The sequence below is a fragment of the Procambarus clarkii genome, chromosome 25 (assembly GCF_040958095.1).
Source record: "Procambarus clarkii isolate CNS0578487 chromosome 25, FALCON_Pclarkii_2.0, whole genome shotgun sequence".
Taxonomy (NCBI): Eukaryota; Metazoa; Arthropoda; class Malacostraca; order Decapoda; family Cambaridae; genus Procambarus; species Procambarus clarkii.
In genome coordinates, this window is record NC_091174.1 from 10,028,424 (window position 1) to 10,043,346 (window position 14,923).

Consider the following 14,923-nt stretch of genomic DNA (forward strand, 5'->3'; position numbering starts at 1 on the left):
CCCATCGCCATTTTCAGTAATTGGCATATTTTCGGTATAAAAAGTCGTAATTTGAAAATGAAAATAGGTGCAGAGAGTCAGAATTCGGCTCAAAAATCACGCTCAGGAGTCAAATTTCGGACATTTCAGACATTTTGAAAACTGCAGGGGGGTTTGGGCAAAATATGACCCATCGCCGTTTTCAGTAATTGGCATATTTTCGGTACAAAAAGTCGTAATTTGAAAATAAAAATAGGTGCAGAGAGTCAGAATTCGGCTCAAAAATCACGCTCAGGAGTCAAATTTCGGACATTTCAGATATTTTGAAAACTGCAGGGGGGTTTGGGCAAAGTATGACCCATCGCCGTTTTCAGTAATTGGCATAATTTCGGTATAAAAAGTCGTAATTTGAAAATGAAAATAGGTGCAGAGAGTCAGAATTCGGCTCAAAAATCACGCTCAGGAGTCAAATTTCGGACATTTCAGACATTTTGAAAACTGCAGGGGGGTTTGGGCAAAATATGACCCATCGCCGTTTTCAGTAATTGGCATATTTTCGGTATAAAAAATAGTAATTTGAAAATGAAAATAGGTGCTGAGAGTCAGAATTCTGCTCAAAAATCACGCACAGGAGTCAAATTTCGGACATTTCAGACATTTTGAAAACTGCAGGGGGGTTTGGGCAAAATATGACCCATCGCCGTTTTCAGTAATTGGCATTTTTTCGGTATAAAAAGTCGTAATTTGAAAATGAAAATAGGTGCTGAGAGTCAGAATTCGGCTCAAAAATCACGCTCAGGAGTCAAATTTCGGACATTTCAGACATTTTGAAAACTGCAGGGGGGTTTGGGCAAAATATGACCCATCGCCGTTTTCAGTAATTGGCATATTTTCGGTATAAAAAGTAGTAATTTGAAAATGAAAATAGGTGCAGAGAGTCAGAATTCGGCTCAAAAATCACGCTCAGTAGTCAAATTTCGGACATTTCAGACATTTTGAAAACTGCAGGGGGGTTTGGGCAAAATATGACCCATCGCCGTTTTCAGTAATTGGCATATTTTCGGTATAAAAAGTCGTAATTTGAAAATGAAAATAGGTGCAGAGAGTCCAAATTCGGCTCAAAAATCACGCACAGGAGTCAAATTTCGGACATTTCAGACATTTTGAAAACTGCAGGGGGGTTTGGGCAAAATATGACCCATCGCCGTTTTCAGTAATTGGCATATTTTCGGTATAAAAAGTCGTAATTTGAAAATGAAAATAGGTGCAGAGTCAGAATTCGGCTCAAAAATCACGCACAGGAGTCAAATTTCGGACATTTCAGATATTTTGAAAACTGCAGAGGGGTTTCATCTCAACTGGTACCTTGTGTCCAACCTTCTTTTCCTTTTAACTATTTTCATTACTCTTCACTTGTTAAACTCTGGTAGATATTTATTCGATATTCCTGCAGTTTGTCCAGGTCATATGTAATATATCTTCAGGTCCCTGTAGTTATTCAGTGTATTTTACAAGCCTTAATTATTATAATTCAATGCTCTAAATTTAAATGTGTCTTCTTCACACACTCGATGTACAATAGTACTGATCAGTCTATTTCAACCATATCACACTGGTTCAGAAAGCACAAGAACGTCTTTGCAGGTTATCTGCCAAATTAAAATGGCTCTGCTTGTGCTGGGTTCCTACAGGTGGGGGAGGGAATGGGGAGCTAAAAAGCAGATTAAAAGAATCAAAACTGCCATAAAATATGACACCTCTACATCTATACTGTACCAGTATTTCTGCTTGAATTGAGTGACCCCATTGGGAACTACAGTTTATGTAGACAGAAAGGCTGGGATATTGTCACTGCAAGTAAATTATACAAGAAAACCCACTAGCCTTCCCTTGTCAAGTTTTCTCAGCCTCACCAATCTCGGCATAGGATGATTAGGCACCGATCCATAACTGTTCACCCAAGAGTAACTGGAAATAAGACTTGACATGAGATATGAAAATGTAAAGCTGTAAACCTGCTAACTGTGATCATAAGTTGTCTACTCTTGTATTTACCTGTGTAGTCACACATCCTTTTTGAAGGTGTTCCACATCCTACAGAATGTACACATATTTTTGAAAGGCAGTACAGTAATGTTTTCCAAAAAGACCATCGTGGAGACTCGTAGCAGTTCTCCATTAACATTCTTGAGGAATGTAAGAATTTGAAATTTTGCCCAGAATTCTAATTAAAAACAAACAAATTAAATGGTTAAATAAATACTTTACTTGTTTAATGTTTATTTAAACACTAAATCTTAACATATTGTAATCAATCTTATTTTGGCTCTTGAGCAATGACCAATATAATACTGATTAAAGTTGCACTTATGTTTAATGCTTTATCTTTAACTTAATTTGTTTAATCAACCTCATTGTTTTTCCAAGTAGCAACTAAATGAAATTGCTTGTGGCAAGTGAGTAATTATCAAAAGGAGGCACCAAACCGGTTGCTTGTGGCAAATGAATAACGAACAATAAAATGAGAAAAAATAGTCAACATAGTATGGCATACCTATTCTGATAGCCAGATATAAAAATCAGATGAAGAGATGCTTCTAGGAAAGCATTTATCATTTTGTTGAGCAATGTTACAAATCCTAAACTACTACTGCTTTATAAAACATTATCTTGGTCATGTAAGGTATGGCACTGCCCTGTGCAGCATAAAGTAAAATGAGTTGCTGCCTGCATACACTAATTACTGTATATAAATTTTGGGCTATGATTAAAGTCATTAGATGAAAAAAATATATTAAGTACTAGTACATTACTCAGTACAAAGAATCTTTCTTTTTTGATAAAGATATACAAGCATAGATATTTCTATTTTGTAAATAAAGAAAATAATAACTACCATATATGACTTACTCATAAACTGATTTCAAAGGAACTTTACTCCTTTGTTGTCATCAAAATCGATCAGCTCGGCTAGTCCAGATACTTCTAACGTCTTAAGAGCTTTGAGGAGGACATCACCATCCAATTTATGAAATTCTGAAAATGAATTAAATGATTTTGTAATGGTCAAAATATATGTAATGGTTTATCCCACATTATGTTCAATTAGATTTCAGAGACGTGAAGGATTTTGAGAAGGATACCTTAAACATTATAAGGAAAGCTTTTCCAGGTTAGCTAAATCATCATGTTTGAGTTGTGTAAATAACATTTCTTCATATATGGAACAATTGCATGGAACCCATTATAAAAATCAATTCATTGTCTGGGGACATTCAGCCAGTGTATATATACATGTTGGGCTTATATCAAGGTTTCCCCTAGGTCAAACTACTGATCCCCCTGCCTCTTTCCCCAGGATGCAACTCCTGGGTACCTATTTACTGCTAGGTGAACTGGATATTAAGTGATAGGAAACTTGACCAAACCATTTCTGCAATGCCTGGAATTCAAACCTAGAATTTCCGATTTGCGACTCGAGAATGAACTTGACTGTACTACTGGGACCCCCCCCCCCAACTGGAATTTGCCTTGAGCCAGGTACTAACCTGGATAGATTATTCGAGCTATGTAAAAAATCTGTAGCATGCCTATTGGCCAATGCCAATGCATGTGTATTATTTAGTTAGGATGTGTGCATGTGTTGTATTGTCTTCATTGTAAACATGGCCTTTGGAGCATCACCAGGAGGTGCCCCTTCCCCAGTTATTGGCCGTTTACATTGTCTCATCTCGAGAGACAGACTCTGGGAGACAATGTATCAAAACAGCAAATCCATTATGAATCTAGTTGATTTTAACAACAAAATATTAATTAGGGGTCCATTAAGAAAACCATCCTAGGTTATGGCATAGTTACAGACATTTGAGTATTATACTGAAAGAACCTTGTAGATAATGAGATATTCAATGTACAGTATACTGTAATTAGAATTTATAGATTTTCATAGTTCAATAAAATATAAGAACACAAGTTTAAATCAAACAGCAGAAATGCTATTGGTCCATGCAAGGCAATTTTTATTTATACCCTCTCATATACAGTATTCATTCAATCTCAACCACTTGCACTAGACAGTAGAGCGACAGCCTCACTTCTTGTGAGTTGGCGTTCAATCCCCGACTATACAAGTGGTTAGACACCATTCCTTCACCATCCTAACCTAAATCCTTATCCTCACATCCCTTTTAAGTGCTATATAGCTGTAATGGTTTAGTGCTTTGTCCTAATAATTACCTAAGTGTAATTAGGTAATTAATTATCTAATACAATAATAATATATTACAGGATGAGAGCTACGCTCGTGGTGTCCCATCTTCCCACCACTCTGTCATATAACGATTTGAAACTACCGACAGTTTTGGCCTCCGCCACTTTCTCACTTAACTTATTCTAATAGTCTACCACTCTGTTTGCAAAAGAAAACTTTCAAATATTTTTTTGGCACCTTTGTTTCCTTAGCTTGAATCTAGCACATCACCTCTTTTTCTTCTCTCTTCTAGCTTTGCCATATTTAACTTCTCTAGCTTCTCTTCATAAATTTATTACAGTTGTTCTGGAAGCCATTTTGTAGCATGCCTTTGCATCTTTTCCAGTCTATCGATGTCCTTTTGAGACATGGGCACCATACAACTACTGCATATTCCAAGTTTGGTCTCACAAAAGTCATGAACAATTTCTTCAGTATTTCACCATCCATATAATTAAAAAGAAGTCTGAAGTTTGAAAAGCAATGCATACGCTCCTTTCACAATGTTCTTTGTGTTTTTCTGGTGACAGCTTACTATTCAAAACCACCCCTAGGTCTTGTTCTTTATTAGTTTTGTAATTCCTTTCCATATAATTTGTAAGTTGTGTGTGGTCTATTTTCTCCGAATCCACATTCCATAACATGGCATTTATTCACATTGAATTCCCTTTGCCACTTGACTCACCAAGCACTTATTTTAACTTGTTCAATTTGAAGGGCATTCGAATGTCTGCATCTCTTATCTTCCCCAGTATCTTAGCATCATTCACAAATATGTTCATATAACTGTTCTGTATTCCTTCTGATAGATTGTTTCTGTAAACTATGAACTTTACTGGTGCAAGAACTGAACACTGTGGTACTACTCTAGTAACACTCCACCAGTCAGATACATTGTCTCTGATTACTGCCCTCATCTGTCTGTCAGATAGAAAGTATTTCATCCATGTCAGAAGTTTCCCTGTCACTCCTCCAGCATGTTTTAGTTTCCAAAACAGCTTCTTGTGTGGGACTGTATCTAGACCTAAAACACAAGCTTTTGATAAACAGTCAACCCAACCACCTCTTTCCTGTAGTATCTCTATGACTCTCTCATAAAAACTAAGTAGATTTGTTACACAGGATCTTCCTGCTCGAAAACCATACTGTCTGTTCGTTATTATGTCATTACTCTCTAGGTGTTCAACCCATTTGGCTTTAACTATTTTTTCTAGTGTTTTTACTACCATGCTTGTTAATGATACGGGACTATAATTTAGAGGTTCCTCTAGACTACCATTTTTATAGATTGGTACTGTTTGCCTTTTCTATATATTTGCTAAGATTCCTGTGCACAAAGATGTTTGGAATATTTATTAATTAAATAGGAATGCTCAGTTCAGCTGCACATTCTTGCAGCACCCACGGTGAAACTCCATCAGGTCCAACCGCTTTATTTTTTCCCAGCCCCATGAGTAATTTTTCCACTTCGTCTTAAGATACCGCTAGGTATTCTATGGCATGTTCTGGAATTGGTATTAGATCCGGTTCTATGAAATCCTCATTTTGTACAAATACACTTTGGAACTGTTCATTTACCATTTCACACATTTATTTTTCATTCTCAATCTCTGGATTTTATCCTTTACATGCAGCTTGCTTTTCATTAATTTATAGAAAAGGCCTGGGGTCAGTTTTACAATTGTCTGCTATACCTTTCTCAAAGTTCCTTTCTGCCTCTCTCCTCACTGTTGTGAAATTGTTTCTTGCTTGCTTGTATTGCTGGTATGTTTGTGGGTTTGGCCTCTTCCAATATTGAACCCATTTTTCTTGTCTTTTCCTCTCTGGCCCTCTCACAATTTCTGTTGAACCAATCCTGTTTTCTGGTTCTGCATCTCTGTTTTGTATGAATGTTTGTGTGCCTTCATCGTATACTGTATTTTGCAAAATTTGGCATACATATCATTTACTTCCTTGCCTAGCAACAAGTCTGTCCAATTACACTTATTTAAGAATTTTCTAAGTTCCCCATGAAGTCCTCTCTTGAAATTGAGTTTATCAACTTCTTATTGTTGATTTTGGACAATATATACATACTCCCCCTTTCCCTTACACGTTTATTAATGTCCCCCATTCTCTTCTAGATTATATCACAAGGCATATTTAATGTCCAACAGACATGATCACTCTTTCCCAAGGGAGGAAGGTACTAGATGACAAATATCTCTTCGTCTTTTTTGGTGAATATTAGATCCAGTACTGACGGAACATCCCCTTCCCTTATTCTTGTGGCCTCCTTGATATACACACTTATGCCTGAATGCCTGAAACAAGGGCAAGATAGTGCTTTTATCCTATTTGCCTTTTTTTTTAACATGAATACCTTAATGTAAATTTGTAATTTGCAATTTCAACGTTAAGCTGATTTACAATTCCTACTACACTATCTTAACATTACCTAAGATTTAGAAGCCCTAGAAATTTGTCAGCATTAAACTACATCTGTCAGTCTTTCGTCCATTTTTTAAGACTAAACCATCTTGCAGTATTTTTGAGTCTTCTGATTTATTTTTTGACTTCGAATGTCTTCACTCAACCCGTCTGTGGCATAATCTTCTAAATCAATTTTCTTGTAAGAAAATACAAACTCAATTGTTTATTTCTTCCCAGCCTACACATTACTAAATCAAAACAGAATATTTACCTTCATCAGCAGTATCATCACCTTGGCTGATCTCATAAAGAGTACAAACACTGTTGATGTGACTGGTAGACTGAGCCCATTTATAAATTAGCTGACCCCATTCAGTTGGACTTCGCCAAAACAGGAACCCTCTGAGGAACAAGAGAAAAAGACAGTGCAAATGGAACAACTTTAATGCTTCCTTATTTTAAGTACTGCATGTAAGTTTAGCATACAATGCACGTAGCTTCCATAACTAAAAAAAAAAATTTGAGAAAGTTAGAACTATTCTACAAGACACATCAGTTTAAATTTATTACAAGAAACCCAACTAAGAACCTCAAAAAACATGTTAATGCCCTCATAGATGCAGCAAATGCCGAGATTGGAGGCCTAAAATTTTAACGAGTAATAGGCAATTCTGGACCAGGCACATAAGCCTGGCTACCCACTTAGGGCTATAATTTTACAGATCCCTATGCCTACTTATAAACTTGCAAAAAAACTGAACACAATAATATCACCGTATTATTTAATGTACTTTACCATTCTTGGATGTCTTTACCCTATGAAAATGGAATAGGTGCAGTTTACTGAGGGTAATAAATAGTGTATCAATAAAGTCTACACTTATTTTCAAACAAATTGAAATGCTGTACCATAGGACTTGAATACTATCTACAAAAAATTTTCAGTGTTGGTAAGACTTGCACTGTCAAAATCCAATATATGCAGTTCAGATGTTGCTTTGGTAAAGATATATGAAGCAGAGCAACAACTTTTATAATGTATGCATTGAAAGTTTTTCTACTATAGAAGCTGTTTTTAATTAAAATTAAACTTGAATCCTCACCTTCGTCTGGTTTTGTCTGTCCATTCAAGATTCCCACGTTTGGCCAGCTCTTCCAAGACAACCATTATGCTATCTGCTGGTAAGGAGCGGTTGATAGTAGGGTTCCTAAAAAATGAAAATATTCACTTAAAAGCCGACTTTGACTCACTACTACAACAACACATGCAATAAGGCAAAATATGATTCGGTGTTTTAACTTCAAAACTAAGAATTATTTTCAAGTTAAAAGCTAAGGAATAAATAGTGCTCTCTGTCACTGAAGATAATAAGATGGCTAGTAACATTAATGAAAGACTAATCCAGGGCAAGAAATAATACAAATCTTACATGTCACCACAGATAGTACCCTAACCTTAAAGTTCACATTCTGAGGAACAATCCCAGTGCTTTTATATATGGTCATGGGAATAATTAAAATTTGTACACCTCACCCCCACACCATCTCTCTCAAAGACTGCTGCCTTATCCTAAGAGTCTTGCTTTCATTATTAATCTGTAGTTTATGAAGCCCATCTTCTGGCCAAGAGTAGGCACTAGTATAAGTGTGCACAACCTTTAGTGTGAGTATGAATGATGATGAGAAAAGTGGCAGGGCTTCAAATCCTCACCCCTGTAGGACTTCTATGCAATAGGAGGTAGATCTCAGTTATCATCCGTAACACATATTAGATGATATAGTAGATCAACCTGTCTCATCAACTAATACATCTCATGTTTTATGTTATGGTCCCCAACATAAAAATTATAAAGTACTGTACTGTGAAAAGTAGCAGCTCACAAATATCAATGTTTTCTATACATCAATATTTTAAGTTAGATAGGTTGCATAAAATATTGATGAACCTGATTTCAGCCGTACACTTCAGGAAACTGATGCTGAAACTTCTGCTAACCTCCCCATTGATCCAATATCATCATTCTCAAACTCCAAAACATTCCATCACTAACCTTCCAAAACAGTCTTGCTACACAGTGATAGCTGATATTCATCCAAATCTAAACCCCTACCAATATAACACATTTCACTAGAATTGTCAAAATTCACTACAAATTAAAAAATTTCTACAAAACTTGTCATATCTTGAGTATTATATAATACTATAGGTATTTATACAGTGCATCCTGTAAATAGTAAATACTGTGTGCAGTACCTCCACTCAGAACAGAACTCAATCCATTAGAATTCTGGACGATCTGTAAGCTTTTCGTTCTGATGCAAAATATGGGCACCATTGGTTACGTCAGACATTTTTGCAAATTTACAAGCTAAACTGGCAGGTATGTTTTTGGACAGGAACTTAAGATTAGTGTCTACAAAATACTGTAATGTGGCCAAATGCATTAAAAATACATATTTTACACATTATTTGAGTATATATTAAAAATACTAATACTGTATATAATTCAATAGTGTTTGAAATATATTACACCACTGTGCATGGTACATTTAGCTTTACTTTTTTTCTAAAAATATATACATACTGGACTCTTTGTTTATGCTTCTCCATGTTTTCCTTTGTGGTATTGCAATGCTATGGACTCTTAAAGAATTTCTGCATTTGTTTCACTGAACTGGAATATCAATGAGTAGGAGAAATGTCTGACAGCACCATTAGTCAGGTTGAAGTAGTAGAGAAAATAAAGATATTAGCCATTTATGAAGAGAGGGTTGATTAAGGTTGAGAGTGGCCTGTTGAAGTATTTTATGGCAAATTCTTTAAAGCACAGAGACTGCATTTAATCACTCAAGGGTCAAAAGAGAAGTGGAACTTAACCCCCAAAGGTAAGCAAACATCTATTTTTTTTAGTATTCAACCAATTTACGGGACCTGTGATTTACTAGCCAGACAGTTCTAACAGCTGAATTTGAGATCAGTAACTGGAACCTTATTTACACTCATCACCTGGTACCCTCCCAAATATAATTTAACAAGTTACTGACATTTTAATACCACCAAGTTTAGCAGAGACAGATGTAATGAGTAGGGTATAGCCCATGCAGGTAGAGATTTTAATTCTACAGCTGTAGTATATGGTTTTGATATGCAGTAATATGTTAAAATTAATGCACGTTGTGCAGTATCCAGTTAAAAACAAAATTACTGTAGTGTTCTCAAAAATGATAGAGCCTGTAGTGATGCCAGAGGCAATGGAAGTTGAGATAGAAAAGAAAGATTCCCTATTATTTCATTCAAGCAGGAAGTACATATTACATTGTGATTTACATTTTCTGAGGTGATTGGTACCACCCAATAGCTGGAAAACTAAATGGTGGGTTAATTAACTGAAGAAGAGGCTACATAAGACTGTAGGTGAGGGAATGTTAAACAAACAAACATTGCTAAACATATAAATCTTCCCTATTTATTTTAATCAGTTCTTGCATTACTAAACATTTTAGTTCTCCAATATTTCATGTTATGGTGAAATAATGAAGGTTAGAGCAGGTGAGAGGCATCTCATGCTCAGGTTTCATACAGTTATCTTCATGCTAGCTCACAATAAGGAATCCCAGATTCAGTTTCTCTGCAGAATGGAAATGGTTGCACAAGTTTCCTTTCACCTAATCCCACTGTTCATCTAGCAGCAAATAGGTACCTGGGAATCAGGCAACTATTGTAGCATTGCATTCTAGGAAAAGTCAGTGGTTTGACTTTGGGAATCCCTCGATACAAGCCTATCTTGTGTCTACCTTGAATAGGTTCTGGGGATCAACAGCCCCGGCCCCCATATTAAGTGTGTTACCATTCACCCCCTAATATTTCCCACACTTTGCACCGATTTCACTGAGCAAAAGATACACAAGTACCAAGAGAACCTGTCTCTAAGGAGATTTATCTACATCTAGTATATTTCCCATACCCTAGATATTTTTCCCATCTAGCATATTTCCCCTTGAAACCTCATTTACAAAAGGAAAATTAACCCATATTTGTGTACGAAAACAGGGGAATCTCAAAATTAAAATGAAATATAGAGTTTAGTTTTAAGTATGCTCAATGGCTCTTCCAAGACTCCTTGCTATTTATTGTAATGTTGCACCCATACACAAAAATAATTAAAAATGTGATTAGAACCATATTACGAGTTACCCTCCTAACAAAAAAGTGCAAACCGTCCAGCAAAAATACTGTCTAAATTTGCTTATCTGGATTATATGGAAGGACCCTTGACTGAATAAGCAGAATTCTTACCAGGAATGTCCAAACATGACCGTGTGGTTTAATTTGGACTTTAAATATCAATAAAAGTCTTTTGTCATGTGTGCACTAAAAAATTAAGTTAAGCTTTATCTGATTTGAAGAAATAAAGACCAGGCAAGGCAAGATAAATGAACAAAAAATATATACAACAATTATAAGGAATAAGAATGACTCAGAATGTAATACTGTATGCATAAACACTACAAAATGCTAAATATATTGAACTTCAAAACACTTACTTAAAAACAGGTAAACTGGATGCTTCTGTGACATCTATTTGGCTAACTTTGTTGCTTCTTCCCCAGTTCACAACCAGAGAACACCAGGCGTCAAGCTGCGTCCGTCGCACATCTGCATTAGGCTGCAGTCTAAAAAAAATAAGGCTTCGAGTAAATAAGAACAGCACCTTTCTGCACAGAATCACTTGAGTGCTTCCAAAGGTGAATATTTGCTGTATAAATAGGCATGATTCCAGTCAGGCAGGACAGCATTCTATGCATTAGCATCAAAGGGATCTTTTCAATTACTCCTGCATTAGGCAAAAAATGTTTGGGAGGTACTGTTCTATGTGACCTACATTTAAGGAGTGCAATACTGTTCTTCTGTCAAGCCATATTGACCGGACAGTCACAATGGAAAGAAATGAACGTTTGGACCATGAAAATATGGCCCAGGCATTTACACTAAAAGGAATTAAATGGTGTTGGACATACTGATGGAATATCCCGCCTAAGACATCAATTGTGCTCTGGGCCTCACAATTAATATTTCCAAAGTTAGTGCTGGGAAGACAGGACATCATGAGAGTAGCTCTCAGCCTGTAACTACACTTAGGTAATTACTTCAATTTAAAAAGATTTATGAAACACTCAAGAAATCCACACGACACATGATAATACTGTGGCGAGTGTCTCAGTGTGCAGTTACTGATCACTTATCAACTGAGTGTAAGTTATCTTTGTACTGTATATCAGAGCCAGAATGGTGAGTGGACAGCCACGTACGTGAAAAAGGGCGGAAAGCTATGCTGCCACGGCCACTCGAACTCCGTCATTTTGACAAGTGCAATTTCTTGTAAAGGGAAAGGAACTATCAAGGGAAAGCGTCAAGCCACTGCTCCCGATAACTCCGGATTACATAATAAAGTATTACATTATTTGCATTTATTTTCTTTTTAGTTTGTAATATAATTTTAAATAACACTGATACAAATTATTTTGAATTTTATAATATTAAATTTAGTAAGCAATATTAAAGAAATTTATCAACTTATATCAAATATCACTATAACACGAAAGACTTTGCCATATTATTTTACACACGATAATATAAATGGGTTTTCAAAAACGATTTTTGTTGATGTAACAATATACATTAAATTTTGTAATTAGCTCATCAAGACTAACTTCCTTAGCTAAGTGAATTTTGGGATTGAAACTCTGAGCCCAAAACCACTAAAGCCCAAGGGCTGGGTATGGGACGTATAATAAATGAACTAAACTAATCATATTATAGTTATTGTTAATGCAACATATATCATAATTAATTGAGCCGCATATTCGAAGCCAATGGCCACAGGACCAGTACGAGACCACACAATGTCATGTTTGTAACCTTGGTAACAGAAATGGTTGGGCACGTTTCCCTTCATCTAATAGTCAATGAAGGAGTCAGAGTTTGTCTCCTGTGGATTCCTTCTCATATTGGTCTCCGAATGCATGATAGAACTGATGAGCTAGCCAAGACTTTTGCTCGTAAAGAGGGAATTGATTACCAACTTGGACTGCCTTTGAGCAGCCTGAGGGCAGCAATATCCCAGGAACAATAACTAAATTTCGGAGACTTGAATGGTCACTCACAAGATGAGTGGCGCTGCCCAATAAACTCGCCCCTCGGGGCAAAATTTAAAAAAAAAAATTGAGAGGCAGTCAATAGGTACCCCGGAGTTAGGCAACTGTTGGGGGTTGCATCCAATTACGGAAAACGGCGATGGGTCATATTTTGCCCAAACCACACCCCCCCCCCCCCCCCCGGCAGTTATCAAAATATTTGATATATCGGAAATTTGACTCCTGAGCGGGATTTTTGAGCCGAATTCTGACTCTCTGCACCTATTTTCATTTTCAAATTACGATCTTTTATACCGAAAATATGCTAATTACTGAAAACGGCGATGGGTCATATTTTGCCCAAACCCCCCTGCAGTTTTCAAAATATCTGAAATGTCGGAAATTTGACTCCTGAGCGGGATTTTTGAGCCGAATTCTGACTCTTTGCACCAATTTTCATATTCAATTTACGACCTATTATACCGAAAATATGCTAATTACTGAAAACGGCGATGGGATATATATTGTCCAAACCCCCCTGCAGTTTTCAAAATATCTGAAATGTCCGAAATTTGACTCCTGAGTGTGATTTTTAGCCGAATTCTGACTCTCTGCACCTGGTTGATACCTGGTTGATGGGGTTCTGGGAGTTCTTCTACTCCCCAAGCCAGGCCCGAGGCCAGGCTCGACTTGTGAGAGTTTGGTCCACCAGGCTGTTGCTTGGAGCGGCCCGCAGGCCCACATACCCACCACAGCCCGGTTGGTCCGGCACTCCTTGGAGGAATAAATCTAGTTTCCTCTTGAAAATGTCCACGGTTGTTCCGGCAATATTTCTTATGCTTGCTGGGAGGACGTTGAACAACCGCGGACCTCTGATGTTTATACAGTGTTCTCTGATTGTGCCTATGGCACCTCTGCTCTTCACTGGTTCTATTCTACATTTTCTTCCATGTTGTTCACTCCAGTACGTTGTTATTTTACTGTGTAGATTTGGTACTTGGCCCTCCAGTATCTTCCAGGTGTATATTATTTGATATCTCTCTCGTCTTCTTTCTAGTGAGTACATTTGGAGGGCTTTGAGACGATCCCAATAATTTAGCCTATTTTCATTTTCAAATTACGACCTTTTATATCGAAAATATGCTAATTACTGAAAACGGCGATGGGTCGTATTTTGCCCAAACCCGCTTCCAGTTTTCAAAATATCTGAAATGTCGAAAATTTGACTCCTGAGCGTGATTTTTTAGCCGAATTCTCACTCTCTGCACCTTTTTCATTTTCAAATTACAACCTTTTATACCGAAAATATGCTAATTACTGAAAACAGCGATGGGTCATATTTTGCCCAAACCCCCCTGCAGTTTTCAAAATATGTGAAATGTCAGAAATTTGACTCCTGAGCGGGATTTTTGAGCCGAATTCTGACTCTCTGCCCCTATTTTCATTTTCAAATTACGACCTTTTATACCCAAAATATGGTAATTACTGAAAACGGCGATGGGTCATATTTTGCCCAAACCCCCCTTCAGTTTTCAAAATATCTGAAATGTCGGATATTCGACTCCTGAATGTCATTTTTAAGACGAATTCTGACTTTCTGCACCTATTTTCATTTTCAAATTACGACCTTTTATATCGAAAATATGCAAATTACTGAAAACGGCGATGGGTCGCATTTTGCCCAAACCCCCCTGCAGTTTTCAAAACATCTGATATGTCAGAAATTTGGCTCTTGGGCGTGACTTTTGAGCCGATTTCTGACTCTCTGCACCTATTTTCATTTTCAAATTACGACCTTTTATACCGAAAATATGCCAATTACTGAAAACAGCGATGGGTCATATTTTGCCCAAACCCCTGTGCAGTTTTCAAAACATCTGAAATGTCTGAAATTTGACTCCCGGGCGTGATTTTTGAGCTGATTTCTGTATCTCTGCACCTATTTTCATTTTCAAATTACGACCTTTTATACTGAAAATATACTAATTACTGATAACGGCGATGGGTCATATTTTGCCCAAACCCCCCTGCAGTTTTCAAAATATCTGAAATGTTGGAAATTTGACTCCTGAGCGTGATTTTTGAGCCAAATTCTGACTCTCTGCACCTATTTTCATTTTCAAATTACGACCTTTTATACCGAAAATA

At 36.8% G+C, this 14,923-nt stretch overlaps 1 protein-coding gene across 1 annotated transcript; it reads right to left on the reverse strand.

The window, feature by feature from the left end:
• Positions 1-2,242: 2,242 nt before the first annotated feature.
• Positions 2,243-12,096, reverse strand: Vps25 (vacuolar protein sorting 25). Its single transcript, XM_045739619.2, has 5 exons — positions 11,951-12,096; positions 11,186-11,314; positions 7,744-7,848; positions 6,912-7,042; positions 2,243-3,015 (listed from the first exon to the last, which is right to left on the reverse strand). The coding sequence occupies exons 1-5, from the start codon at positions 11,998-12,000 to the stop codon at positions 2,903-2,905; spliced, it is 528 nt and encodes a 175-aa protein (XP_045595575.2). The 5' UTR covers positions 12,001-12,096; the 3' UTR covers positions 2,243-2,902.
• Positions 12,097-14,923: the final 2,827 nt, after the last annotated feature.

Excerpts from the sequence above, each read along its gene's own strand:
- Vps25 (XM_045739619.2), bottom strand. The coding sequence starts at position 12,000 with ATGACGGAGTTCGAGTGGCCGTGGCAGCATAGCTTTCCGCCCTTTTTC. Across the intron at positions 11,315-11,950 it reads AGCTTTCCGCCCTTTTTCAC|ACTGCAGCCTAATGCAGATG; the intron begins GTACGTGGCTGT and ends TATTTTTTTTAG. Across the intron at positions 7,849-11,185 it reads TCCAGTTTACCTGTTTTTAA|GAACCCTACTATCAACCGCT; the intron begins GTAAGTGTTTTG and ends TTCATTTTTTAG.